The following is a 27,702-nucleotide window of genomic DNA, read 5'->3' on the forward strand; positions in this document are numbered from 1 at the left end:
TAAAATCGAATAAAACGCTTTTTTATTATTTAAAATAGGATCATTAGATTGGAAAAATACCATAGTTTATAGGTCAATTTTACTTTTCTTTTAGGCTGAATCCGTTAATATTGTATGGGCTGCTAGGCCATATTCCTTCTCCAGTAAAAATGAATCTCAATCGATCGATTGTACTTTCTATTATATGGCAACTTTATCAGTTCTGCGTCAGATTCTTAATGACAAGTGACAAGTACGTTCGAATACACGATTTTCTTATTTACATAATGACAGATAAATAAAAATCCACACAAAAAAGGGTTTAAGTTTGTTTTCATCCAATTTAAATTATGATTTATTTACTTATATAAAATATCTTAAAGTAGATTCCGTTGGTTTCTTTTTAAACTAACCCATTCTTTTTATTCTTATCGTAAGTATCCATATATTTTGACATTGTATTTTTATTAAGTATTTACTTTGAACGCAACACTGGTATTTGCTTGCTTTTATCATCAAAAATATTTTGTGCAGTTTATCCATTTATCCAAGGCCGTAGCGAGTAACTTGCTATCAATGTAATAATTTAATCGTTATTTAAATGGTCCAGTACCATGGAAGACGAAATTGAGGAATGTATCAGGAAAAAGACACAGTGGTCGCAGTTACCAGCGACTGTAAAAAAGGTAAATTAGAAGTATTGTTGTTGTTTTAAATTATCAATGCTGCTGATGTTTATCTTCAGTGGCGAGTGTATGGAATAAGTGTGGTTAATTAATCACTTACACTGTTTCCCTAATGAAGTGAGTGACATACAAGTTGAGTATTTGTTTTGGTGTTTCAGCTGTTGGGTGATTCGCCAAAAGAATATGAAAGATACATATTCGAATTTAGTATTAAAAATCAATTGAGGTACAGAGGGAGTCTTGGTGAGTGTACATTATTAATTATCTATTTATTAAATTAAACTGTAAAATGTAACATTATGTTTATCGAATAAATACGACATTTCTCTTTTGAATAAAAATTAATTTATTGACCTTCTTAACAGATGTGTTTTAATAAAATCACAATAAGATTGTCTTGTATCTTGTATATAAATATGTATAAATATATTGCGAATTGAATTAATGATAAAGATATGTCAATAAGTATGAATTAAATAAGATCTGTATTTCAGTAAGGACAGTTCGGAAAGATGAGAAGAAGTATTATGAGACTCTTGTACAGAGCAGCATACAGAGGCTCATGCTCTACCCCTATCACCTAGCAGATATGATTGTGAAAGGTTAGTTGACCAAAATATTCCTTTCTACTTATTCATTATTGTTACCTTGATAACTGACAGCATTTAAATGGGACAGGACAGTTAGTTAAATCATGACAGTTAGTTAAACTTGCATATTGGTTAGAAAAGGGTAATAGACATGTGTATTTTCTACCCTTGTTCTCCCATTTAATATGCTAAAGCAGAGGTCGCAAGACAGGCATAAGGACAAGCTACATAACCTAATAACCTATTGGTTAAATTGATTTTATAATATTAATAGTTACTTTTGTGCCATTTCACTCTTCACTGCCTCTCTGCTTGGCTCCTATTGATAGTAGCGTGATGTTTTATAGCCTAATAACCTTCCTCTATAAATAGGCTATACAATAAATTAAATATATAAAGAAAAAAATAGAAAGTTTGGAAACAATAAATAAAAATCTTGTTTGACAAGATCCACCACAAGTGCCTATTAGGTTTATGTCTTTATACATTTTATAAAGTGATTCACCCATTAATTGTCTTGTAAAGTTCAATTACAGCTTATCAATTACTTTTGTTATCAAATAATGTCAATATATTTATCTAATAATAAAATAAATACTCATACAACATAAATATCACACTTGTTATTTTAAAAAGGGTAGGCAAAATCTGCCCTTTTGTCTGTATTTTTTCATGAGCCAAGTCATCATCAATTATTTTACATTAATAACTATCTCTAATAATAGTGTTTTAATATAGTAAAAGCTAAAATGACTCTTCCCCTCAAATGATGATCATTACAATTTCTTCCAATATCTGTACTATCCCTGCACAGTGTTTCATCACAATCTGCTCAGCAGTTTTGAGTGAAAGTGTAACCAACATGTACTTTCACATTTATAATACTTATTGATTTGCATGGAAGATTTATATTTTGTATGAATTAATGTAAACAGTGAGTTGAATAGAGTTAAAATTGAATAGCATTGAAATTTAATAGTCTCTGATAAGAAGGCAGGAAACTATGACTAGATATGGAAAAATAATACACAAATTAAAAAAAAAAAACTTGGACTGACTGATTGAGTGATTGCAAGTGTGATTACCGAGCAAAGAGATCTCAGGTCCATTTAAGTTTGTATAGGTAAGCCGATAAATAATCTGATGTTGTATTTGTAGGTTTGAGAATAACCCCGTTCATTTACTATGTGGAGGTAGTGGCACTCCTCATTGAGCTGGAGAAGAGCTATGATACTATGCCCAACTTCACTGCTGCTGACTGTGAGTATAGCCTATAAATTCTGTTTTTATGGTTATCTTGACAAACAAGCAGACGGATCAGCTGATGGTAAGCAATCGCCGCCGCCCATGGACACCCATAACACCAGAGGAGTTACAAGGATTGGGGATTGATATTGGAGGGAGGGTTGGTGATTTATGTTTCTATCTAAATAAATATTATGTTATCTAATAAGTTATCATCTGTTTAACCATGTAAGAACTTAATGAATAATAATTGTGTGATAACCATAGTATTTTATTTCATTTATCTAATTGATTAACAATACTATGAAGCTGAAGGGACTAAGAATGTTCCCCTTCAGGAAAAAAGTTACCTGACATTATAACATGGTTTAGGCAATAGGGATGATGAATAGCTCGCCCGAGCTAAACTTCAATTCGTTTTATTTAAGTAACGTTTTCATATAGGTATCTAATATTTTTCCATTAATTTAATAGATAACTATTTAACTTTCCTAGTCTCAACATATCTATTGCGGGTAATGTGTATAAGAATCTATTTAAAATTTATTTTGTAGGTCTCAGATTGCTTGGTATTGGTCGGAATGAATACCTAGAGTTGGTGGCCAAAGCCAGGTCTCTAGGTCGCCGAGGACGAGCCAAGGCAATCCGCGCCCTACTCCCACGCGTACCGCTCAACATACCCATGCAACCGTGGTGGAGAGTCGAACTCGGATACGTTCTTGAAGATGATGTCAAGGTAATACAAACCCTATTCCACTAACATTAAGTTCAATTTTGCACTAAAATATGAAACTCGCCTTGTAAGGTGTTAACTCATTTTGAACCTTAAGGTTATTGGATTTGGGATACGTTTTAGAAAACAATGTTACGGTAATATGAACTCTATCCCACTTAAATTGAGTTTAATTGTGTACTAAAATCTGAAATTCGCCTTAAAGGTGATGTCGATCTATTTTGAACCTTATTCTTATGGAATTTGAGTAATAATTTGTTTGTCATACAATGGAAATTGTTTCCTAATTTTGTTATCCTAAAATGGAGTGTGATAAAGTGTTTTATTTACATAAATGTTACTGAATACTTTAAAATAGACATGTTTAAGCGATTCTTGGGCTTCATATCACCTCTTAAACTTACATTCAATTTATTTATAATAATCCGAGGAGAAAGTGGTTCTTTAAACTAAAGTATGCAAAACTTTCGCCTAGAGAGACATAATATATGTTTCTCTGTCATGCTAATTAACCAGTTTACAGTTGTGTTGCGTCAAGTGACGTGTGTCGTCACAAACAAAAGATTATCGCTTCGTTACATTCATTATGTAAACTTGGTACGAAACTATTTTTGGCTCAATAGGAAAAATAATTGCACCGTGACACTAGGTCTAGGTTGAAATTTGCAGTTCCATTTAGCAAATATGGCTTAGTTTCGATTTGATTAAAAATCAGATATTTTCTTTGATAAAATTGTACCCAAAGCTAAGATTATTTTTATTGTTGTATGGTTACCGATGATTGTATAAAGAATATACAAATATATAGAATATAGAATAATATAAAAATGCTCCAAATAATTATAGTATGTGCAGTTTCTTGCTTGTTCTTCTTCATTCATGCACATAGATTTTACATGCATTTGCACATAGATTTTACGTATTTTTAGGACCATTTTTGTACAACAAAGTCAACAAGATACTAAATATATATAGTGTAAATTATTATAAATGTAGTACATTGTTATCAGAGTATCTACTAAATCTTGATTACGCAGACACAGAAAAACTATTGGAAGTTTTAGTATGAATGTAAGATTAGTTTGTAAGTTGTTATTCTATTTCTGTACACATGCACCTAAATTGATAGTCTTGTAAGTGATGACCCGAAACACAGGTTTTTATAAACCTAGCTCGGGCAAGTCGCTAATTATACATAAGTCTAGGTTAAAAAGTAAATTTTCCTATAGTTCCTAAATATTGGTAAGTTACTTATTAAGTTATTCCTAGTGCACTAGCATAATTATTGATTAATACTTATTTGTGGCTGTTTCATGTAAATTATTTTGTGAAATAATGAAATAAAGGATTATTTATATTTATTTATATTCGAAGCTACACTTTGGAACAAGCACCTAGCTTCACTGACGGACAGACTATTATTTATTTCTTTCTTTGTTGACGTTTCAAAAGTACCTAAGTATTTATGGTTTAATTGGAATAAATGATTTGACGTCGACTTTATAGATAGACAGATTTTGTACTATTCTATTAACAAAATTATACTTTTGATCCATAATCTTGACCCAACCATTCGTTTGTCCCTACCAGCCTCTGGGCGAGAGCGAGAGAGCGCTAATAGACTTGCTAATCGACCGCGGCTCGCAGACCGCCGGCACCCTGGACTACTACGTCGTCAAGACTCTGTACAGGTATAATATTAATATAACTTGTGTGATTACTAAAATAATACATGGTCATCATCTACAACATGCAAGAGCCAAGTCCTGGGGGCCTACTCTAATTCAACGAACGAACGAAGGAACGAAAAAACTTCGTAGATTGCATACTACAATTCTATTTATTGCGAACTCTCGTGAACAAAAATGAAAGAATTAAATGAAGATAAACAAATAGGTTTTGATATGAACTTAAGAATAAAACTTAATTTTTAGTAATTTTATTAGTAAATCAATAAAACCTACAGCCGAAGATTAAACGAAACTTCGCATTCGACAACCGGAGTAGGCCCTCTGGACCATGGGTCTCCGCAATATACAAGGTTTTGTAATATTTTCTAAGCTTGTCAGTCTGGAGATTTAAATGAAGCTTTGATAACTAAAAATATCTGAATGCAACAGACCGGAAAAACAGAATGGATGAAATTTGGCACAGGTGTTCGTCTGTAAGAGATCGCTTATCTAGTAAAATGCTGTATACATTTTGATGACAAAATTATGATGATTATGACATTATAGACCATTCTTATTATGCAATAGCGCGTGCTTTTGGGGAATCCATGTACAGTCAACCGTGTTATTGAACCATTAGTACTTTGACACGTTTAAAAATAATTGAGGAAGTATTTATTTATTTATTTAATGTTAAGAGGAATCAACAACTGTTACAAATAAATATGTTATAATGTACAGTCAGCCAAATAATTTAGTATGCAGATAAAAAATAATGATTGAATAAGTACAGAGACAGTTTAGCTAATGCTATACTTATTGTAAGAGTACAATATCTTTTATAACTATTGGTCGGAAAAGTATAGTACATACATCTTTGTTTTTAGTACGAGTTTGTTTTACGATTAACGAAATCGAAACGAGACGTGAATTCGGCGCTCTCACGAACGCGCTCTCGTTTCGTTTTCGTTCAACGTAAAGTAAACTCGTACTAAGGGTACTTAATAAATCTTTACTTTCTTACCTGCATACAAAATAATTATCTTAGTTATATTACTATACATATTTTGTATGATTGTTCTATTTAACTATTTGAATTATATAATAGACGCGGCCTAATCTACCTGGACGTGCCAATAACGGCCGCTGACAAGGTGTCCGTGCCCCCCCTCAAGGGGTTCGTGATGAACCGCATCGCCGGCGACTACTTCGAGACGCTGCTGTACAAAGTGTTCGTCTCCATTGATGAACATACTAGCGTTGCTGACTTGGCTGCTGTTTTACAGGTTAGTTAGTGCAATGATAAAAACAACCAACTGTCTCTTTCTCTCGAGGAAGAGTAGGTAGACTAGTACAATCTTCTGTTTAATTAATATTTTTATGGTATAAACCGGTAAAAGAGCAGACGGATCACCTGATGGCAAGCAATTGCTGCCGCCCATGGACACCCGAAACACCAGAGGCGTCAAGTGCTTTGCCGACTTTTGGGGGTTAGGAATCTAAGGGTTATTGGGGAATCGGGGATAAGGAAGTTTGGGAAGGGGTAATTGGGCCCCCAGTAACCTCAATCACAACGAAACTCAGTGCAAGCTTCTTTCACGTCGGTTTTCTGTAAGGCCGTGGTGCCATTCCGGTCGTCACATGACATTGATGATTTGGAATCATTCGTAATTTATAAAACGTTAAAACATGCTCTCTGAAAGAGAATTAATAACTTTTCTTCACAGAAATGAAAACTTATTTATTTGTTAATATCTAGAATGTCATAAGTCGTCGTCTAGTACTATCGTAGAATACTGACAATTTCGATACTGCATTAACACGTCAGAACGTACGACCTAGAGATTGAACCGTGAAACATTCTATTTGCTCAAATTACCCCAGTACCATTATGTTCTAGGTGGAATGCGAGTTGGTAAAGCAAGCAGTATCGCTGTACTGTCGCCTGGGGTTCGCCAACAACCTGCAGCCCCCGCCCGTGTCCCCGCAGCACCCGTCCTGGAGGGACGCCGTCACCACACATAACCATCAGCCGTTAGTATATTTACATAAAAAGGCAAAGGTGCACGTTACGGCACGTAATGCCACTATACAATGTACACCCACTTTTCACCATTTGTGTTATATAAGTCCCATATAATAGGGGGTGAGCCTATTGCCATATACTGGGCACAATTCAAGACTCCGTGCTACTACTAAGAAATTTTCAAAAAATCGAAACAGCCCAGTAATACTTTTCTCGACTGGAATCGAACCTGAGACCCCTTGTCGAGTAGCACTTGCGACCACTCGATCAACGAGGCAGTCAATATTTACATAACATGAAAAATATTACTTTTTAAATTGGAAAGGTTTATGAGACATTTTTGAAAGTGTGTTGCCAGCTTGCGCTTGCATTAAAAATTAGTCATTATTATATTATTACAACTAGCGACCCGCCCCAGCTTCGCATGGGTGCAATGGTGAATTATTATGAATGTATTATACATGTAAACCTTTGAATCTCTCTATCTATTAAAAAAACCGCATCAAAATCCGTTGCGTAGTTTTAAAAAATTAAGCATACAAAGGGTCATAGGGACAGAGAAAGCGACTTTGTTTTATACTATGTAGTGATTTAAACAATCAACCCATTTACAACAAGTGGGGTGAGTTACATCTCCGTTTAGAGAAACGTATTTGAATTTAAACTCTGTGTAGTGATACCTAAAATATGTTTTCCTCATCTTCCCTCAGGTACAGACAGATTGCTCCGTTAACGTTCGACCCCAACATGGATGACGACGCGCTGCAAATGGAACCGATCCTCATAAAGAATCAGACGCCATCTACTTCCAAACAAGTATGTGTAAGTCAACACAACACAGTTATAATAGTACAATACAGTTTTATACACGACAATACAGTTTAACATAGTATAATACAGTTTTAATAGCCCGTGGCAGTTTACAGCGGGACCAGAGGCCTCTTCTGTATAACAAGGGGACGATAGACGAAGGAGTTTAATAGATTCATGTTTGTTAAATTATTATTAAAAGCGATGCTGCCCGGTCTCTGTAAAATGTGTGACTCCCGCGGGGAAAGTAGAGGCGATGACAGATGTATTCTGCTCCATAATTATGTGTTTTTTTAAACATTAAGCCCCAAATCATAAAGATTTTCTCCTGTGTCGTGGATGCGTTTTCAAACATATAATTTCACATGCACATGACACTCAGACCTAAAACAATAATTTGTGGATCACAAAAAGAGTTGTTCCGTATGAAATCGAACCTGCTATACGTTGCATGGTAGCCAGTTGTCCAGCCTAACAAGTATTAGTATAATATGTATAATTTTGACTCTTTCCAGAGTCCAGATGAAATAACGGAGTCTTCAAACAACGGTGGACGAAGAGTTGCAATCTTGTTTGACTCCACCCTAGCAGCTTATCTTATGATGGGAAATCTATCTCCAGTAAGATTTTAATACTTTTTAAACTAAATACTAAAATATCGTCCTTATTGCTAGAATAATAAGGACCATTAGCTTTTAACGGAATAATTTGGATAAGATGTAAGCTTTTAGTACTTTTTAAACTAAATACTAAAATATCGTCCTTACTGCTAGAAGAATAAGGACTATTAGCTTTTAACGGAATAATTTGGATAAGATGTTTTAGACGTTTTCGTATTTCCAGGATCTAAAGAGTCATGCGGTAACGTTGTTCGAAGTCGGTAAACTGCCGGATGAGAGTCTGGACAGTTTACTCATGGAGTTGGATAAGGTGAGTCAAATAGTGAATCTCTCTCGATCCTGGGGCCTACTCCGGTTCTCGAATCCGAAGTTTCGTTTAATCTTCCGAAAATTAATATATAGGATTACTTGAAATAAAGTTTTATTTTCAATTTCTTATCAAAACCTATTTATTTGTTCACAAAAGTTCGTAATAAATAGAATAAAATTGTAGCACGCAATCTGCGAAGTTTTTCGTTCGTTCGTTGAATTAGAGTGGGCCCCCTGATAATGAATATTGTTGTGGTACCGTAAACCGAGGTGAATAGAAACAAAACAGGGGTGAATAGGAACAACATTTTGTTGTTTTCACGTAATTTAGAACTGTTTACACCATTTTAATATTTTTTATTAATTCATTATTAAAACCAAAAATGCTCTATTAAAACCAAAAACATGAAAACAAACTAATAATCCTAATTTTTTTTTTCTATTCACCCCCTGAGTTTCTATTCACCCCATTTTACCGTAAGTAGTGAGTAAACTGTATGGTACGGTGTAGGTGGTGGCGGACCCGGAGATCGAGGGCGAGGCGCGGCGCTACCTGGCGGCGGCGGCGTGCCTGCGCGCGGCGCTGCGCTCGCTGCGCGCCGCCCTGCGCCCGCTCGACCTGCTGCGCTGCGAGGCGCTGCATGCGCTCGGCGCCGCCGCGAGGGCACGACTGCTCGCCACCAAGTACAAGTACGTACACCTACTCACCATTACACACACACAACGTCACGCCTTTTATTCCCGAAGGGGTAGGCAGAGGTGCACATTACGGCACGTAATACCGCTATACAATGTACTCACAATGTACTCACACTTTTCACCATTCTTGTTTTAAGTCCCTTGTAATAGGGGGTGAGCCTATTGCCATATTCTGGACACAATATTCCAGACTCCGTGCTACTACCGAAAATTTTTCGAAAATTCATAAAAAGACCAGTAATACTTTGCCCGACCCGGGTATCGAACCCGAGACCCCTTGTTCGACAGTCGCACTTGCAACCACTCGACCAACGAGGTAATCATTATATTCACGATTAAACATGCTATATTTTGAAAAAGACCTTTTTCAGCAATGGACGTGTTCCGGCTGATGATGATTAGGAACCAACATTAAAATATGGAAAACTCAACGATAAAGTTGGGTTGAGCAACACAAAGTGAATCTTCACTTCTGATACGAGATCTTGCCATTTGTCTTGGCAATTTTCTCTCATCAGTGCTCCGGAAACCTTCTGCACCATCTTTTTCAGAAAGATCTTTTCAAAAATCACTGAAATTACTTTAGAACAGACCAAAACCTCTCGATGTTTATGTGGTAGGCTAGCAATATCGACAGCCCCGCTGTGCCGCGAGGCGCGGGCGGGCGCGGCGGCGGGGTCCCTGCCCCACATCGGGCCCGCGCCCCCCGAGGCACACACGCCCTGGATGAAGCTCTACCTGTATCATGTGGCCGGGTATGGACCACCCACGCTCTTACTCACTAAGGGTAAGTGGAACTGACTGTTAGTTGTTACAGTGACTTAATGAATCCGAGTTTATGAACATTTGGTTTGTGTTACGCCAAAAAATTGAGTGGATAGTTTTTATTGTCAAAAAATTCTCTATAGACTCAAGCATTATTCAATGCTACTCTATCGTTAACCACATCACACCATGCGAGATGGTGGCCAACTTTTTGCTCGTCTTACTATATCTAGATTTCATTTTCGTAAAACAATACCGGCAGATAGAATTGTGATAATAAATGAATATAATTCAGGCACTCAACTACGTGGCGTCCCACGCCTCCTCCTCGGCTACTCCCGGCTGGGTGTGTCGTGGTGGGGGGCGGAGGCCGCGCTGGAGGGGGCGGGGACGGCGGCGGGGGCGCTGCCCGCGGCCCCCGCGCTGCAGGCCGCCAACACGGCGCTGCGCCGCGGGCCCGTGCTGCTGCAGGCGCTCGGGGTCCGCCACCCCGCGCCGCTGCGACATCTCATGTTCCCACCTGAAGCTGATACTTGCACAGGTAATACTAATTCATTCCGTATGTCTTGAATGTCATTTTATTGTAGGATCCTAAACAGATCTACCCTAGTGTTTGATCCATAGTGGCTATTAAAACTTTGTCAACCTCGTATTTTCAATATCAAGATAGAAAGTGTCAAATTAAACAAACTTTTGACTAGTAAACTGTTTTGTTCAGAGTCACAAGCGCTATGGTCTCGTCACGCTGGCCTACGTCGCTTGTTGAAGAGACTGCGCCTGACTCGCTCCGTCGGCTACGTGACACTGGCAGACATCGGCGTGCCAGACCTCGGCTGTGCCAGACCACCGGCTACCGTGCAATTAGGTAACGAGCATATTATTCTGTTTGATACTGAAACTTATTGTTGATGAACCAAATAACACATGGACTATTTCACAGTACAACAAAGAAAGAAGAAAGAAATTTGTGGCATTGCGAAACCTATCAGCGAAGTGTCGTTATCGTCGACGGAATCCGCAGAAAGATACACGGAGGAGTACTCCAAGAACCTGACGAGGTTGCAGTCCCCCATAGAGTCACACTTCGCCGTCACCCCCACCACTGACAGCAAGAACTCCTCCCCAGCCAACGGCTTCACCAGCGTCGAGTCTGGACAGCTACTCTGTGACGAACTCGACAACTTAGCCCTCGATGACGTCACGAAACACGCTCACAGCAAAGAGTCCATAGCCAACAGTGACGACCTCGTCCCCATACATTCCTCTTCCACTAGCATCGAAGACCTGAAATCCGATAAAAAGCATTCCAAAGAACACTCCACAAGCAAAGAATCGATCGCTCTATCAGACGATCTCGTTCCCATACACTCCTCGTCCGTGAGTAGCGAGAATTTGAACAAGAAGTGCGACCGGTCGGTCAACCAGTTGGAGGATTTGTTGAGTCCGGCCGAGGAGTCCATCTCTATGTTTACCCAGTTGAACGACAAGTTGACCGAGATGTCGGCCGCGGAGGGCGACAGTGGCGTGGATACTGCTCACTATGTGTCGGACGATGAGACTTGTAGACCAGAGGTACGTAGCTTTATAAGCAGTTATTATATTAGTACATATTTAAATGCCTACTTAAAAAAATTAACACCAAATTATTTATTTATTTATAACCCCTACCATTGGTCTAAGCGACCGGTGGTTAGGGTTTCCAGAGACAGAAAGCTCCTCACAATATGTGCCATTTCAAGTTTTTATTATTATGTTCATTTATTTATTTTTAAATATTAAATAAAAAAAAATACATTTAATAATATAAAAAGCAGTAGCCCACCAGTAACGGGATAACTTTAAGCTACCGGTGGTCAGGGCTTAAGAGAGAGGAATTTCTATTATTATTATTTTTACCTTACAGTATTCTAGGCAATTTTCTCAAATATCTATAATTTTCAGAGATGGACTATAGTAGACCTCCAGTTCGGCATACCGCTGTTTGACGAAGCACTATGTGAGAAGATTTGCAAGTGTATTGTAGAACGAATAGCGAAACCTGAACTGTAAGTTGTTAGTTGTAAGGTTCATTATACTTTGTTATAAATATGAGGATGTATGTTTTATACTTTTTATTGCAGATTGGAGAAGGTGAAAGAAGACAATGAGTTCATACGTTCCGATATATTGAAGTTTGTGTCGCAATGTCAGGTGAGTTCTAATATTTGGTGTACACCTTTAGTATTGATCTTTCTAACTTATAAAAGAGTGCATTTATTGATTTAATTGTCCGACTGTAAGAAGGGTGTGGTTTAACAGTGACAACTTACTGACATGTAAAGCGCCTGTTTCACCACCTTTGTATAAGTACCCGATAACCTTAGAGATAAAGGTTTGGGTTTTTAGCTTTTTAGATACTCTTTACTCTTAAGCATTCATACATTCAGTCATTCCAGTTGAGAGAGATTCCAAAACTGTAATTTTTTTTTTATTGATATGACATGTGTAAAAATCTAATGTATTACTTTTCAATGTTACCAGTACTACCCCGGCGAAGACATGGGAATAGTAAAACGTGGTTCCTTAGTTCCATTACCGAGAAAGAATCTGGCGTTCGAGAACGGCAGGATCAGTGAGTGGACCGGCAAGTGAATGCCGTCTCACTCGCACACGCCATATCTACTATTAGTGCGATAGAGACAGACGTATGTTTGTTGTTCCGGAGTTGAGCTTTACTAGACGTTATGTAGAGAGTTCTTAAGTTGTATGTGGTGACAGTGGACGTGGAAAATGTTTGGGGGATTTGAGAAAAAGTTACAAATACTATTTTCAGCCTGTGCCTGGCCATTAATAATTATGGTTAAATAAACAAACTTAATGTATCATTAAGGAATAGCCTGAGGCTTTAGTAAGAGTTTGTTTTACGTTTAACGAGTCCGACAGAGAACGCGTTCCATGCTCTGATTGGTTGATTCATTGCAGCCGACCAATCACGACGCCGAACGCGGTCTCTTCGTCTCATTCATGCACTACGAAATCTTAATATACTATTTTTATTTCGCATACTCGATCGATAGAATTTTACTCTAATTTAAAACGATAACCATAATTCCTATTGCAAAACTTTAAGGATTGATACACTAAAATAATAATCACATTAGTTTCTTTGAAAAATTCAAAGGATTCTCCCATACATTTTCTTCTGCCCACTTTACAATACAATAAAAGTATTGCGATTGAGAAGCTTCCGTAAAGAGTTATTCAGAATATAGTATTTAATTTAGGTTTCAATCTATGTGACATAACCCTATGTCACATTAACATAACGTTGTTTTATGTCAAAGTGATATAATTATTATGTCAATACTTTTGTCCACGAACTTAAACTTAGAAAGTTCTACCTAAAAATAGTCATTCTTTCTCTCTCTTTCACATAAAGAAAATAGAGATAGTAATAATTAAGTTGTGGGTAAAAGATATTGACACAATTCTTGATTATTATTTATTATAGAAAGAAGTAAATTTTCGGTTTTTAAAGTCAGTTTTTCCTTTGGAATTTTTGAGCGTTGGTACCATGAAGCAAGTACAAAGAGGAGATGCCATAATGTGATTGTGCACTGTGACAAAACAAATGGGTTTTGCCCAATGATATTATAAGTAAAAGGTGTAGATAGGTTATAAGCGCTCAGAAAGTGGCACATTAAAATGTGGACAATTGGCAACATTATAGTGTATGGATGGAAAATAATGAGGGGGCATGGTTTGTAACGTCCTGTACTCCCCGTAAAGTGTCACGCATTATGTTAATGGGAAATCCAGTTATGAGATCTCTTTGTATTTGCTTCATGCCTTATTTTCCAATGTATAATCACAACTATTATGTTATAAACGTTAACTTATACCTATTTCAGGAATTGAATCCAAATCAAAAGAGTTTTGCTAATGCATCCAATTCAGTAGTTTTATATGATATCTTTCAACAAACACAAACTTCAGCTTTATTATCAGTGGGCATAAAGCCCAAATTGATACCAATGGTCCAAATGGCCATCTTAAAAAAGAACTGTCTGTATGTTAAAAATAATAGATCATACATAAAACCTGCATGGTATGAATGTCCCAAATATTGTCTATGCAGAATATAACTTTTAATTTTATGAAGTAGGAATGATTCCAATATCAAAATAAGTTACTTTAATTGAAAAAAGGTAATTATTATTTAAATGTTAGTGGCAAAACTTAATTTAAAATTTAAAAAGATGTGTGCGAAATCTAGAAAAATTGCCATTATGAAAAAAAATATTTTTCGTTTCTTATTTTCGGGTGACTGCAATGAATGAAAAGTGGTGTCTTCAAATACACTAAAAATGACGACTTATGTAACTTCTAAAGTGTTTAATCACAATTAATTTTATTTATATGCAATAAAAATATTATTTAATGTTAATTTAATTCCCTTCAAAGTTTAACTGTTCAAATAATACAAAAAATAATAATTTTAAAGGTTAATCTCCTAAGAAAGCAATCTGTTTCTAAAAGGTCCTTTTGAAAACAAAATAAATTATGAACAATACTAGAATTTAAAACTAGTGCCAACTACTCCTTAAAAGTTACCAATACACAATCAAATATTTCATCTTGGCCTTTTAAAAACAATGTGTAAGAGATTTTAATTAGTTAAATAATGTATAGAAAATATAATAAATGTGCATCTTTAATTTAGTTTTATGATTTGTTCTTTTTTTAACGCAAATTATTGTCAGTATTGTATGTTATGTCTACATTATGAATCAGAGATTTATTTATTGTTATACTTGTACTTAGAATACGATTTTATCATTCATTGTTTTATTTTGTTTAGAAGTAAATTCTTATACAGTTCTCATCGAATTTTATGGCCACGCTGTCCTCGCTTGCTTATTTTAAGTTCAAACCCTACACTGCGGTTTAATGCGCAACTTTGCGCAAAATTTTGCGCAATGCGCATGGTCAACCGGAATATTAAGATAGGTACATACATTCTTATAATCATTGCTAGAAGTAATTTATTGAGCCTGTTATCTTTTTCGAGTATTTAATCCTAGGGTTCAGCAAGTAGGAAGATAGCGAGGCCATAAAATTGGATAAGTACTAGTCGTAATGTCGAAATCGATTAAATTTTAACACTCTTACGAGTAAATATGGCCATAACTAATTACATTTAATAGTAAGTATCCGTCCCTTTTGCCTCGACCACTCTTTGGATTGTGTCCGTCAATTAAACAAAATGGATTAATATTATTTAGTTTCTTTGTTTTTTTTTTTAGACAGTGTCGTTACGCCATAACGAGCAATCCAGTTTGCTTGTAGTTAAACACAAATTAATCAACATAATTTACGTTTTTATAGCTTACTTCAGTTTTTATTATTGTAAGATACAAATAAACTATTTGTAAATAATGTTTTTATTTTATTTCAATATACTTATATATTTGATATTCCTTTATATATTATAATTTATATACTTATCTATTTTAATTGAGGGAGAGCCATGATTCGGCATGAATGGGCCGGCTCGACCGGAGTGATATTGCGGCCTCACCAAAAACCGACGTGAAACAACGTTTGCGTTGTGTGAGTGAGGTTACCGGACGCCTAATTCCCCCCTATCCAACCTCCCTAAGCCCCGATTCCCTAACTATCCTTAAATTCCTGCCAAACCCGAGGGTTTCAAGTGTCCATGGGCGGCGGCGATTGCTTACCATCAGCTGATATCTACGTTTGATCGCTGAACGGCGTTATTATGGTGGAGTATTATTTACCCTGGTCATATTGGACACCTTCAGTACCACACACGGTAAATATAATTAACACATTTTCTAAGAATAAAAGCCCCTAAAACTAAAATAAACAATTTAAAAAAATATTTGCTGTGATTCTTCATCCAATGGCTTCTCCCGCTTTGGGTGAGGCGAGACAAGTTCCTGCTCCTGCCTGTCGAACCCATTTCCCACAGAGCTGGGATTAATAGCCTAGACTTCACTGACACTATTATATTTTACAATAATTTTGCAGCTCAAATTAAATGTTAAGGCTACATTAAAATTATATGGGCATACAATTTCAAGCAAAAATATAGTAAAATTCTTTTCTTTAAAAAAACAGCATAATTAAGTTGTATAAAATTCGTAATTTTATCCTTCTCTATTTCAGGCGACACACAGGCGACAAAAAAACTTCGAGTGTGATACATGTCGTCGTGCATTTATTACGCGCAGTGATTTAAAGCGACACCTACTGACACACACAGGCACCCGCCCTCACGTGTGTTGCCTATCTGTGGAGTACGACTCAGGCGCAATGCCGACGTAAAAAGGCACATGCAACTTACACATAACAAAAGTGTCTATACCTGTGCTCATTGCCCAGCAGATTTCTTAAAAAAGTGAACTAGAAAAACATGTTAAAACTCATGCAAATTAAAGTTCTTCATTCAAATTCCTTTATTTATTTCTTTTTTTAATTTTGCTACTTTGTTTGTATAAGACTTACTAGATTATAACAGATATTTGTTTTAATGTTCGGCCCTAAATATTCAGATGGCGGTTCGTAATCGAGCTCCATCTATGCTAGAAACAACGATTTGGCTAGAAACACAAAGTAAATCTAAATAAGATATTCCTAAAAAAAAGAATTATTCAAATCGATTCAGGCGTCTTCGAATAATCGATGAATACCGATAAAAAAGTTGCCGACGAATTGTTAATCTCTTCCTTTTTTTTGAAGTCGGTTAATAAATAAATGCTGATAATCGTACGATATAAAACTTCACGAAATTTCTTGTTTATGATGAATAAATAATAATGAGTCTATGCGTGTTTATGGTGCGACTTTAGTGAGTGGGTAGAATTTTTAACATAATACCGATTTGTATATTAGCTCTTATTCCCTTAGATATAAAGTTCAAAGTTCTATACGAGAAAAGATAAGATACTATTGTGCTAATGTCATGTTAGCTCATGACAGTTCTTTTTTTTTCGGAAAGTTCAAGAGATTTTGAGAACGGTAAACGTCACTCAATTTGTTTTGGTTAGTTTGATTTTGACGTCTTGGGTGAAAATTGTTCCTGCTGTTTGTGTAACAATTTTACATTTGTGCGAAATCTTTGCGGTTATAAAACAAAAACACTGGCCGGATTGAGGAGAAACGATTTAGACAGGATGGAAGTGGATCAGTTTGCTGTCGATTTATATACCGGTGAGGGATCACGGCTGCCTCTCATCGACGAATCGACGGCTTTCGGGACACAGGCACCGAAGGACAGGTAGGTAACCTTTTGCGGATAGTGCGTACGTAAATCCAGGTTCAAAGACATCGTGACAATAATTCCTAGATTGCGAAACGCGTGGTGACCGTCCAAAAATGGTCATCGCTCAGCGTTGTGAGATATAAAAAAAGTTTCTCTACGAGCTCACCCACGCAGCAGTTATGTTTCTATGGCTTATAATTAATTATATTGCGATGCTTTTCGACAAGCGGAGGTACTTGGCCTTTTTTGTTATCTATTAAGTGTGCCATAAAAGGTGAAGCTTATATTTGTAACAAAAGAGAAGGTGGAAGTAGAATAGGCTAGTGAGAGATTTCTATTCCTATTGATCACTGTTTTAGTAAATTAAATGGAGACAGTTGTTTGCTAGTCCATGTTTATTAGATGTTACATGACAAACATTGCAAACTTTGGAGTTTTATTACTAATTAGACATTCGTTTCAGTTCATTATATGCCTAAAGGCTAACTGGAACAATACCATTTCATACTAAAATCCATTACATCTCCAACTTACATTTAACACTTACCATTTCCAATACAGCATTGTCGTCATTGTCCCGGTAGCAATAGTATTAATTTTATATTCAATCAAGAAGCATTACATTCATAAGGGTGCTTTACCACAAGTGATGTGCTATGTAGCTATACTATGAAGATGTAATAGCTAACCTGTGAAACTATGTGACCGTTTCCAATTACTAAGCTATGCGAGGAAGATGTGCTTGGATATGCGATGTATCGATAGTAGGGAAGCCATCTTTCCATATAAAAAACATAGCTTAGCTGAGTCTGTTGCCACCAGTGCTAAGTTATATGTATAAATAAATATGATTGGTGGAAGCCAAACACATCCACCACAATATAGCATAACACATCTCTAATAAAAAGGTACCCTAAGAGTGTGAGAGATATGCTTCAGATATGAATGGGCCAGCTCAACTGGAGCATACCATAATGAAACCTGTCTCACAGAACATTCCTTAACTAAAAATCTGTGTGATTAAGGACTGCTACTTTAGCTTATTTCATGTTCATACATGAATAAGTGCTATTTATCAAGTTAGGAAATGATCAAAACATAATTTCATTGATAAAAAATGACACAGCAAGTAGGTACCTATGTTAGTATTTTGTGACTATGTTATCTTTTATTTGGTTTCATACAGATAAGGGCGCAACAGTGTTGCTTCATATTCTGAGTATGATAATTGTGGCTTTATTAAAAGAGTATCAATAAAATACACATTTTTCTTTAATTATAATATTATTTTTTTCATCTGAGTCATTAAAGTATTTACTCTGTACTGACCAATAAGATTCTTATTCGTTTTTATATTTTTTTTGAGCTTTTCTGTAGAACATTCTGTATAGTCGTTTTTTTAAGTGTTAAGTAAGGTTATGGCATGACTTATCAATCTTATCAATACTTCTTGTCACACAAGACAACAACAGCCTATACAAATAAAAATACTATTTAATCTATTTTATTGGCTGATAATGTGACAAATGATTGTAACTTATCTGTCTTGTTTTCCAAATATTAGTTTGATATATTCCAAATTAATAAATCATTGCTCAACTACCAGTCAATACAAAATAGTGTGTAAGTTTGTATTGTGTCCATGCAATGGAGATGGCATTCAGTTTTAATAGGTTGGTGTACTTATAATCTACATGTAGCAGTGACATTTAGTGCCTTTTTCACTACTTTCATATGTGCCTGATAAACTTACTTAAGGGCCCAATTACTAATGTGATAGATAGTGCATATCAATTATGTTAATTCAATCCTATCCAAACATTGTAGTTAAAATCAAACTGAAACTCAAATTATTTATGTATATACATAGATTTTACATAAGCATATTAGTTAGTTTGTAGTTGTGTTGTATGGTAACATACATTTTGATTTGACATAATAAATATCAAGTCAATTGGTATTACATCTTAACCTGTCCATATACTGATAAGACAAATTAGTAAGTTTCTAGAAAATATTATCAATTTTGATGTCCGCCAGATTGATTGCAATACTGGACCAAGTGGAGATGCGAGTGGAGCGATTGCGACGTGATACTGTCCGCATTGAGGAAGAGCGCGACTCCTTGCTGTCCACACTCGATAGTATCAAACACTCAGAGCTGCTTGGTGATGTCTCTGAATGTAAGTTACAACAAAAACTTTATATTTTTTTATGGTATAAGATAAACGAGTATATGAATCAATCATACGCATACGGATTAACCTGATGGTAAGCAAGCGTCGTGGCCATTGGACACCCGAAACACCAGAGGCGTTACAGAGGCGTGCTTTGCCGGCCTTTTGGGGATTAGGCATCTAAGTGTTGTTGGGGAATCAGGGAAGGAAGAAGGAAATGAAGGATAACTCTGATCCTTACTTGTTATAAAACAGAGTCCATTGATTGATAAACATATAAAGTGCTGAACAGATTTATATGAAGCTTTTATCTATTCAGAGTGCTTTAGTAGATTTTAGTGCTATGGACCAAGCTGCGACATGCGGGTGGTAGCCCAGTTACATTATGTATATCTTGGTGTTGTGCAGTTATTCAACAGATAGGCAGGCATGTTTTGTTGTCACTGTTGCCAGTTATGTATGTACTTACTTATTAGTGGCTGCTATACAGGATAGACCATTTATACTAACTAGTGGTCGCCTAGTGGTCGAAATTCGACCATATACGATTTAATTTACAATACCACTTAACATACGTTCAAGGATAAATTTTATTTAACTCAAACTCAAACAAACTCTTTTATAAAACTCTTTTCATATGAGACGTGAGAATATCATCGCAATGTCTATCGATTTTGACGTTTTGTCAAATACGATCAGATACTATGCATGGTAGTGTGTGTAATGTTTTATTTATTGATTTATAAGCATTATTTTTGAAAAATATTAGCGTTCTGTACTTCTCCTACACATAAACTATAAGTGTACCAAATTTTATGCTCCTACGTCCGCGCAATTTTCGTAAAAAGCGGTCCAAAGTTTTTGCATCACGTATAAATATATAGATTATAGTAAATTGATAAAATTAGATATAATTTTAAGAATATTTTTACTCTGTGTTTCATGATAATGTTTTACTTAGGTGATAGAGATGATATCACGCGGTATGCTGAGCGGATCCTGGCGCGCGCCATGACAGTGGAAGTGGCTGTTCGTACAGACAGGGACGCACAACAGGAGGAGGCTTTGCATCAGGTGAGCAGTCAACTTTATACTTTAACTACTCCTATTTAGAGTTGCCTTTGTCTTTGGCAAAAAGCTACTGAACGCCACTACAAAAATCTCTAAATATGTACTCTTAATTTCTAAAATAAGCTATAACAAAGTACTTGGCACATCATTAAAGAACAAAAATTAATGTAAAAAAGCTTTGGCTGTATTTCAATAGACAATTTATCATCCCACTACAACTTGAGACAATTTAAACCTTATTTATTGTTTTGAGAAATAGATCGAGAAAAAGAAACCGAGTCGTGTGACAAAAAATAAAAATAGTAGCATAAATTGGGTGTATTTTGTATAAATTGACGAGCTATGTATTATGTATTGTGTGTCTGCCATATAAGAGCGAATTTATATCATACAAGAAAGTAGTTATTCAATCAATTTTATTCGACGTTTGCGAGTTTTTATTGTATAATCGCCTTTGCGACACCCACGCGGGCTCCCAAGCAGATTATCGTTCGGAGAATTACTAGCGAATAGGATCTTAATCTTTTATTGGAAGTGTTATATGGACCAAGTACATACTTGGTCCATCACTCATCACATTTTTATGTATTTGGATGGTCTACTAAGTATTGTTATATTCTACAATATCGAAAGCAAACATATACTCCTTGTGTCATCAAAATAAAACATATTATGATATTATAGCTCCGGTCTTGCTACCTCGTTGTTCGAGTGGTCGTAATTGCGACTGCAGGGGAAGGGGTCTTAGGTTCGAATCCCGTGTCGGGCAAAGTATTTCCGGGCTTTTGTGATAGTATATATGTAGCTTGATCATATTGATAATATGAGACGTTATCGCTACCCATCACTTATTTAGTTTCATGTAAACGTGTAATGATTTCGTGCTGGGTATTCAGGAAATCAAAGTACTTTACTTTGGTGGATTCAGAAATAATAATCCCTGATTTAGAGCTTACTATCATTGAGGCAGAATAGTCGACTAATGTTGTAACGAGCTTAACTCAAGATTAAATTCAAAGTACGATCGACGTTTCAAAAAATATGATGTTTATTCTGCAATAGTAAAGGAAGTCAATTTTAGAATAATGGGAATGAACTATTTAATTATGTGTTATTAATACAATATTAATATTACGTTACGTCTAAAGGCTATGGGTTCCTGGTATGATTTGAAACTAGTCGAGATATCTCGCCAAAAGTCGTCTCGTTAGCTGTAAACATAATTGTGTATACATATTTTTCGGCATAGCGGCATTACGTGCCGTAATGTGCACCTCTGCCTACTCCTTCGAGGATAAAATAGGCGTGACGTTGTGTGTTATTTTCGTTAGTCATTTGGGACACAGGACAATTGTATCATTTTTGGACCCAATTAAACCTGCGTATACCTACTGCCTGTACAAATGTACAATGACCATAATTTGTCAATGCTGTGACCGCAAGCACTCTATATCGGTCTGTAAACTTCCATTGGGGGAATTGTGCTAATAATCGGTATATTCAAAGACCAAATTCATGGACCATTATAAATTATTGTGTACTACAACGATCTGAATTGAATACCCAATTGTAGCCTAAACTAGTTTTGTTTGAGGAAACATTACTAGGTATAGGCATTGAGGAAAAGGTTATTTTGTGTTGAGGCATTTATTAAAATTGTTATTTATAAATGAAGCATTGTGTGCAAGTATGTATATGTTATTGTATAAATACGTGCTATTATAAAACAGAAGAACCCGCTAGGTAGTCCGCAGTTCCGACTATGGGCCCCTAGCATGGCCTGAAACTAGTCGAGTTACCTCTTTAAATAGTTAGCTACACTGTTGCATGTCTCACTATAGTAACATTAGGAAAAGTCCTTTCAGCGGGTTTGAAATGAAGCATTGTATATGTAATTTAATTATTATTTTAATTTTGTTTCGGAGTATTACCATATAAAATGTATTTTCCTCACGTTAAACGTGCACTAAATTACATTATCGTGTAGTTGTAATTGTCCCTGACTGACGTGCCGTTTTCGGCTTTGTGGTATTAAATGTCAGTGGTTACGCCACGGAAGTTACTCTACAACTTTAGGTCACTCGTTTTTACTTTGTTTTTAACCAGTTACCACAACATTTTTTTTATGTTTATGTTCACACCCAATAGTTAGTGCTGAGCTGCGAATTACTTTTTTTTTGTTATATGTCGTCCCCGTTTTGGTTTTATGGTGGGTAAGCAGAAGTGTAAAGTAAAAGTAGTTATCATTACCTCAACAATAAGCTTTTTTAGTATTCCGTAGCCAAATGGCAAAAAACGGAACCCTTATAGATTCGTCATGTCTGTCTGTCCGTTCGTCCATCTGTCCGTCCGTATGTCACAGCCACTTATTTCCGAAACTGTTGGGCCTACATAGTTGAAACTTTGCAAGTTGATGTATTCCGGTAACCGCTATTCGAATCTTATATTTATCCGTTGAAACTGCATTCGGTATATAAATCAAGTAGGTAGGCGAGTTTAAATCAATGACTATTCAATCTCAATCAGTGAGTAATAAAACAAAATGTCTGTAAATCAAGGTTGATTCAGAACTCTTTTTTACTGAACTGCAATTCTAAGTAGTACTTATAAACAGTGACTGTGTGATTTAGATAATATCTTATTAGTAGATCTTTTTGTACCTAAGTTATATCTAAAAGCATATTTAGTTTAATTGCTTTATGTAGATGCTCTGAATAAAAATAATTGTAATTATCAAGAGAGATTCTCTTGTTAATACCTGGGGTAGGAAAGATCTGTAGTTGGAATACAGGGTTTGAAATTGTATTATAAGTTTTTAAACTGACATGGTCACTAACACTAATATTAGAACTTGAAACGGGATATTTACCATGTTTATTTATATCTATGAGTTTCCGATATTTCAGCACTGTTGCAAGCGCCATGATCACGGAACTGATCTGAACTGAGTTCATCCATATAATATTAGTGAAATTGAATTGTTTAACAATTAGGTCCTCTAGAACCGATCGAACCTCAATCAAAGTTACATGATACAAGACTTACTTAACAGAGATAATCTAACATTCGAACCATCTACGATGTGTCACGATATTCCCCAGGCGTAAACATTAATTAACCGATTAATGGTTATACGACACTCAACTGTTGTATATGTAAGGAATGGACATTACATGACACTAACGTCATGACGTACGCCGTAAGTGGATTACTAACAGATGTAAGAACAAATATCTGTTTAAACGTCTGAATGCCTAGAATTTCAGGCTATTTTCCTCAATTTGATCTAATCACTGCCTTGTTAATGCATTTAATGGATAAACAGACGACTGTTTTTGCTATATACTCGTATCTCTTGGAAATAAGTCCTGAGTCGTATAGTAAGAAAATATTTGTAATTACTACTTCCTATATATGAATATAGTGCGAAGCATGATATGAAAGAGAATCTCTAGAATTAAATATATTTCGGCTTTATTCACGTAATTGTTTGACAAGGAACTCGACTAGTTTAAAGCAATGCTTTTTTTATTTAAGGGGGAAAAAACATCCAATGACTTCTCCCGCCTTGGATGAGGCGGGAGGGAGTGCCAGACTCTTGACTAAAAACCACCCCTTTCCTACTTTTGCCTTTCGAGCTAGAGCCTCGGTAAGCCCGCTAGGTAGTCTGCAGCTCCGGTTCAAGTCTAGCTAGAGAGCTGCTAGAGGCTCATATTCATGAGCAGTATTCCGCGACCCACGACGCAGCGATATGCATAGGAAAAAGACGAACACGTGCTTGATTGTGGGATTGGCAGGGTGGTTCAAGGTTTATTACAACTGACACACAAAATATAAACCATTAAAGTATAAAATAATATAGTTACACTTTGCTAATATCATACCATACGAGTACACTCATACAAATTTGACTAACCAAACACGTGTTCGTCGAACACCATTAAAGTCCTAGTACTCAATCAGTAATCGCTTTTATACCCACTAGCAGGCGCCTAGACACATCTATTATATAAAAATAAGTCGGGTTTTCCTTCCTGACGCTATAACTCCAGAACGCACGAACCGATTTCCACGGTTTTGCATTTGTTGGAAAGGTCTCGGGCTCCGTGAGGTTTATAGCAAAGAAAATTCTAGGAAAACAGGGAAAATCATTGGTGGCGAAACGGAGTTCGCCGGGTTTGCTAGTCCATAATAAATAAGACGGAGAAACATTTTACTAGACCTAATTATTCAGTCTTGGCCTTGAACTCTAGAAACTGTTGTTTTACGAAGCTGATTCGCAGCTGCGGGCTACCTAGCGGACCTTCCGAAGCTCCGATTCGAAAAGCAAGAGTAGGAACGGAGTGGTTTTTAATCAGTAAGAGTCTGACACTCCCTCTCGCCTCACCCAAGGCGGGAGAAGGCATTGGATGATTAAACCCCTCAAAAAAGGATAGTTTACTTCATAAACAGCTGGAAACCGTACACTGAACAACGAGCCTCCATCTAAGAAGGCTACCATGACAGGCGACATGAGCATCGCAGTTAGGTTACCGTAATACCAAAAGGTGCGGATGATCAGTCGCACTAGGTGGTCTTTGTTCTAGGAAAATGTCTGGTCCAGTACAGATTGAATTGTATGCCCCCAACTGCCTGTACTGAATTTTAATTGGCAAATTGTCTGCGTTAGTCGACTGTAGCCTTTAGTTACTACCTAACTAATTAATAATTAATTACCGACAAAAACAAAGAGCGTAAACATGTTCAGAAGGCTTATGCCAAAGTCTTCAAATTGCACTGCACGGTTAGCGCGGTGGCTGGGCAACTGGCTGCCGGGCAACGTATAGCGGGTTCGATTCCCGTACAGAGTAACTGTTTGTGTCATCCACTAATTGTTGTGTCGGGTCTGTGTGTCATGTGCATGTAGTGTATTTGCAACTTGTATAAACATACAGGAGAAAATCCTAGCGTGGGGCAAAGTTTTATTAAAAAAAAAAACGAGTGGCGAACCCTTTCCTGGTGAAGGAGTTTGCTAAAAGTAATGTTGAGATAAAGATAAGTTACAAGATGCATTCAATATTAATGTAATAGGTACCTATTACAATCAGAATCAATGAGAGACATAGAGATATGTGTAGAGTAACCCTAGTCTCAGAAAATATTCGACATGTAATGGTGCAACGTGCAATGATGTCGTCATCACCACTTAAAATTCTATACAACGAATGTACCTTCTGCAGTTATCTACGCAATGTTACGTTAGTCATAACAAAAAACAAAACAACAATGACATAATACATGTACGGGTGCGATGTCCTCTGCTCAGGCGGCCATTGTTTATCTGTGAACGTTTGCAAATTAGATGGTGTGTTTACGGAATGGCGCTTAAGATTAAATCATAAGTGATACTAATTTTATTTGATGCAAGCGCCAAGTTGTCAGGATAGGACTTCGTTCAGGAGTAAGCCGAACTTTGATGATGCCGACTTATTTCATAAAGAAATTAGATCAGAATATTTTCTCCTGTGACTTGGGTGCGTTTACAAACATACAAGTTCACAGACACCCAGACTCGAAACAACAATTTGTGGATCACACAATGTGAGTTGTTCCGTGCGGGAACCGCAGCCAGTCACCCAGCCACCGCGCCAATCGTGCAGTCAATATTCTATTTTATTATTATTTTAGTAACGTTTTTGAATGATAAATAAATCAAAATAAGCAACAGTTGCAACCACAACATTGTTGGTTTTTGCGGTCTTCTGATCTTCGGAGGTCAGACAACTTTTGAGCATTATAACAAAGGATCACTAAAGCACCTATTACATGGGACTTACAACATAAATTGTGAAAAGTGGGTGTACGCAGTGGCATTACGTGCCATAATGTGCACCTCTGCCTACCCCTTCGGGGATTAAAGGCGTGACGATATGACGATCACTAAAGTGTGGCAAAATTATTTGGTTCCGTCTGACGGTTTATAACAACGCAATGACAAACTTTATACAATATACTCTTTGTAAGATAATGGCTTCATTGTGAGGATTGAAATAACTTTTTATAATTAACTCCAATACGTCAATTTATACTTTTTAGTAGTTAGTACTGGTTAATGTTCCGTAATTGTTTTTAGTTGCCGGCTATGAGCAGAATTATAATCATTTTTATGCAAACGGCACTGACAAAAAAGCCTTTTAATATTTTATAGATTAAATATACCCTAATATCAAACTTATTGTTCCTCGAAGAAATATCAAAGTAAACCCAATAAAATTACATATTCTCTATAATAAAATTACCATTCCCCTTATTCCAGGTGAACATGTACATAGACCAGCTAGTGATGACGGTGCACGACGACGCGGTCATCGCCCACACCCGCTGCCAGACCTTCATGAACGCCTGCACATCGCAGCCGGACCCATCGACGGGCACCGACAAGAACTTCGAAAGCGCTATCTTGGGCTGCACACTAGACGACCAGAAACGGGTAAAGAAACGTCTCCAAGGCCTCCTGGATTACTTCGCCAAGTTGAACGTGACCACCTGTTCGTGAGTTACCGCTATGCTTGACAGCAAACTTGTCATTCGCTGAGTCTGTACCAGCTTCGCGTTTATTTGGACTGCCTGAGAGCGCGGTGCCTATCGTGCAAATGTTACTGCAAGACTGTCACTGTCGAATTGTATGTCTCATCGTTTGTTTGTGATTTAGAGTTGTTCCTTTTATTTAGGGGAAATTGTTCTAAATTACCTTTTTGTAAAATCTTCACAAAATACACTAGTGTTAGTTATGTCTGTAAGCAATTACATGCTTGTAATGAATCCCTCGTATCAAGTTTATCTTAGATTTTCCGCTTGACTTACAAACCGTTCAACCATTACCCACAATACAGGAAAGTACAGAAGTCCCGTTGTTAATATAACAATTTTATTGAAGACCGCATACCGTACATTTTGTCTGGGATACATAATGGAAATACCAAACATGTTTTTGTAAATTATTTTCACTGTAGACCTTATGTAATCGAGTTTGGGGTCTAAAGTTATTGTTAATAGAATCCGTTTTTTTTTTTTGT

General features: G+C 36.5%; 2 protein-coding genes across 3 annotated transcripts; both read left to right on the plus strand.

Annotated features, from left to right (window-relative positions):
* Positions 1-461: 461 nt before the first annotated feature.
* On the plus strand, positions 462-15,550 carry LOC118265989 (protein FAM91A1). 2 transcript variants are annotated; one of them, XM_050694656.1, is made up of 19 exons: positions 462-665; positions 824-908; positions 1,160-1,267; positions 2,414-2,515; positions 3,055-3,236; positions 4,824-4,924; positions 6,012-6,189; positions 6,804-6,937; positions 7,640-7,751; positions 8,255-8,359; positions 8,583-8,669; positions 9,180-9,358; positions 9,988-10,154; positions 10,428-10,673; positions 10,851-10,997; positions 11,073-11,704; positions 12,074-12,177; positions 12,253-12,322; positions 12,653-15,550. In XM_050694656.1, exons 1-19 carry the CDS (start codon positions 594-596, stop codon positions 12,761-12,763), a joined length of 2,922 nt encoding a protein of 973 aa, XP_050550613.1. In that variant the 5' UTR covers positions 462-593; the 3' UTR covers positions 12,764-15,550. The 2 variants fall into 2 exon arrangements, with proteins under 2 accessions (XP_050550613.1, XP_035435204.2); XM_035579311.2 differs by having other exon boundaries at positions 7,640-7,745.
* Positions 15,551-17,118: 1,568 nt separating this feature from the next.
* Positions 17,119-27,450, plus strand: LOC118265917 (BAG family molecular chaperone regulator 2). The gene is made up of 4 exons (XM_035579201.2): positions 17,119-17,414; positions 19,440-19,582; positions 20,538-20,650; positions 26,943-27,450. The coding sequence occupies exons 1-4, from the start codon at positions 17,311-17,313 to the stop codon at positions 27,180-27,182; spliced, it is 600 nt and encodes a 199-aa protein (XP_035435094.1). The 5' UTR covers positions 17,119-17,310; the 3' UTR covers positions 27,183-27,450.
* Positions 27,451-27,702: the final 252 nt, after the last annotated feature.

The sequence above is a fragment of the Spodoptera frugiperda genome, chromosome 7, assembly GCF_023101765.2.
Source record: "Spodoptera frugiperda isolate SF20-4 chromosome 7, AGI-APGP_CSIRO_Sfru_2.0, whole genome shotgun sequence".
NCBI lineage: Eukaryota > Metazoa > Arthropoda > Insecta > Lepidoptera > Noctuidae > Spodoptera > Spodoptera frugiperda.

Coding starts and splice junctions, on each gene's coding strand:
- LOC118265989 (XM_050694656.1), top strand. CDS start 594: ATGGAAGACGAAATTGAGGAATGTATCAGGAAAAAGACACAGTGGTCG. Junction 8,670..9,179: donor TACTCATGGAGTTGGATAAG/GTGAGTCAAATA, acceptor GGTACGGTGTAG/GTGGTGGCGGACCCGGAGAT. Junction 11,705..12,073: donor ATGAGACTTGTAGACCAGAG/GTACGTAGCTTT, acceptor TATAATTTTCAG/AGATGGACTATAGTAGACCT.
- LOC118265917 (XM_035579201.2), top strand. CDS start 17,311: ATGGAAGTGGATCAGTTTGCTGTCGATTTATATACCGGTGAGGGATCA. Junction 17,415..19,439: donor ACACAGGCACCGAAGGACAG/GTAGGTAACCTT, acceptor GATGTCCGCCAG/ATTGATTGCAATACTGGACC. Junction 20,651..26,942: donor AGGAGGAGGCTTTGCATCAG/GTGAGCAGTCAA, acceptor CCCTTATTCCAG/GTGAACATGTACATAGACCA.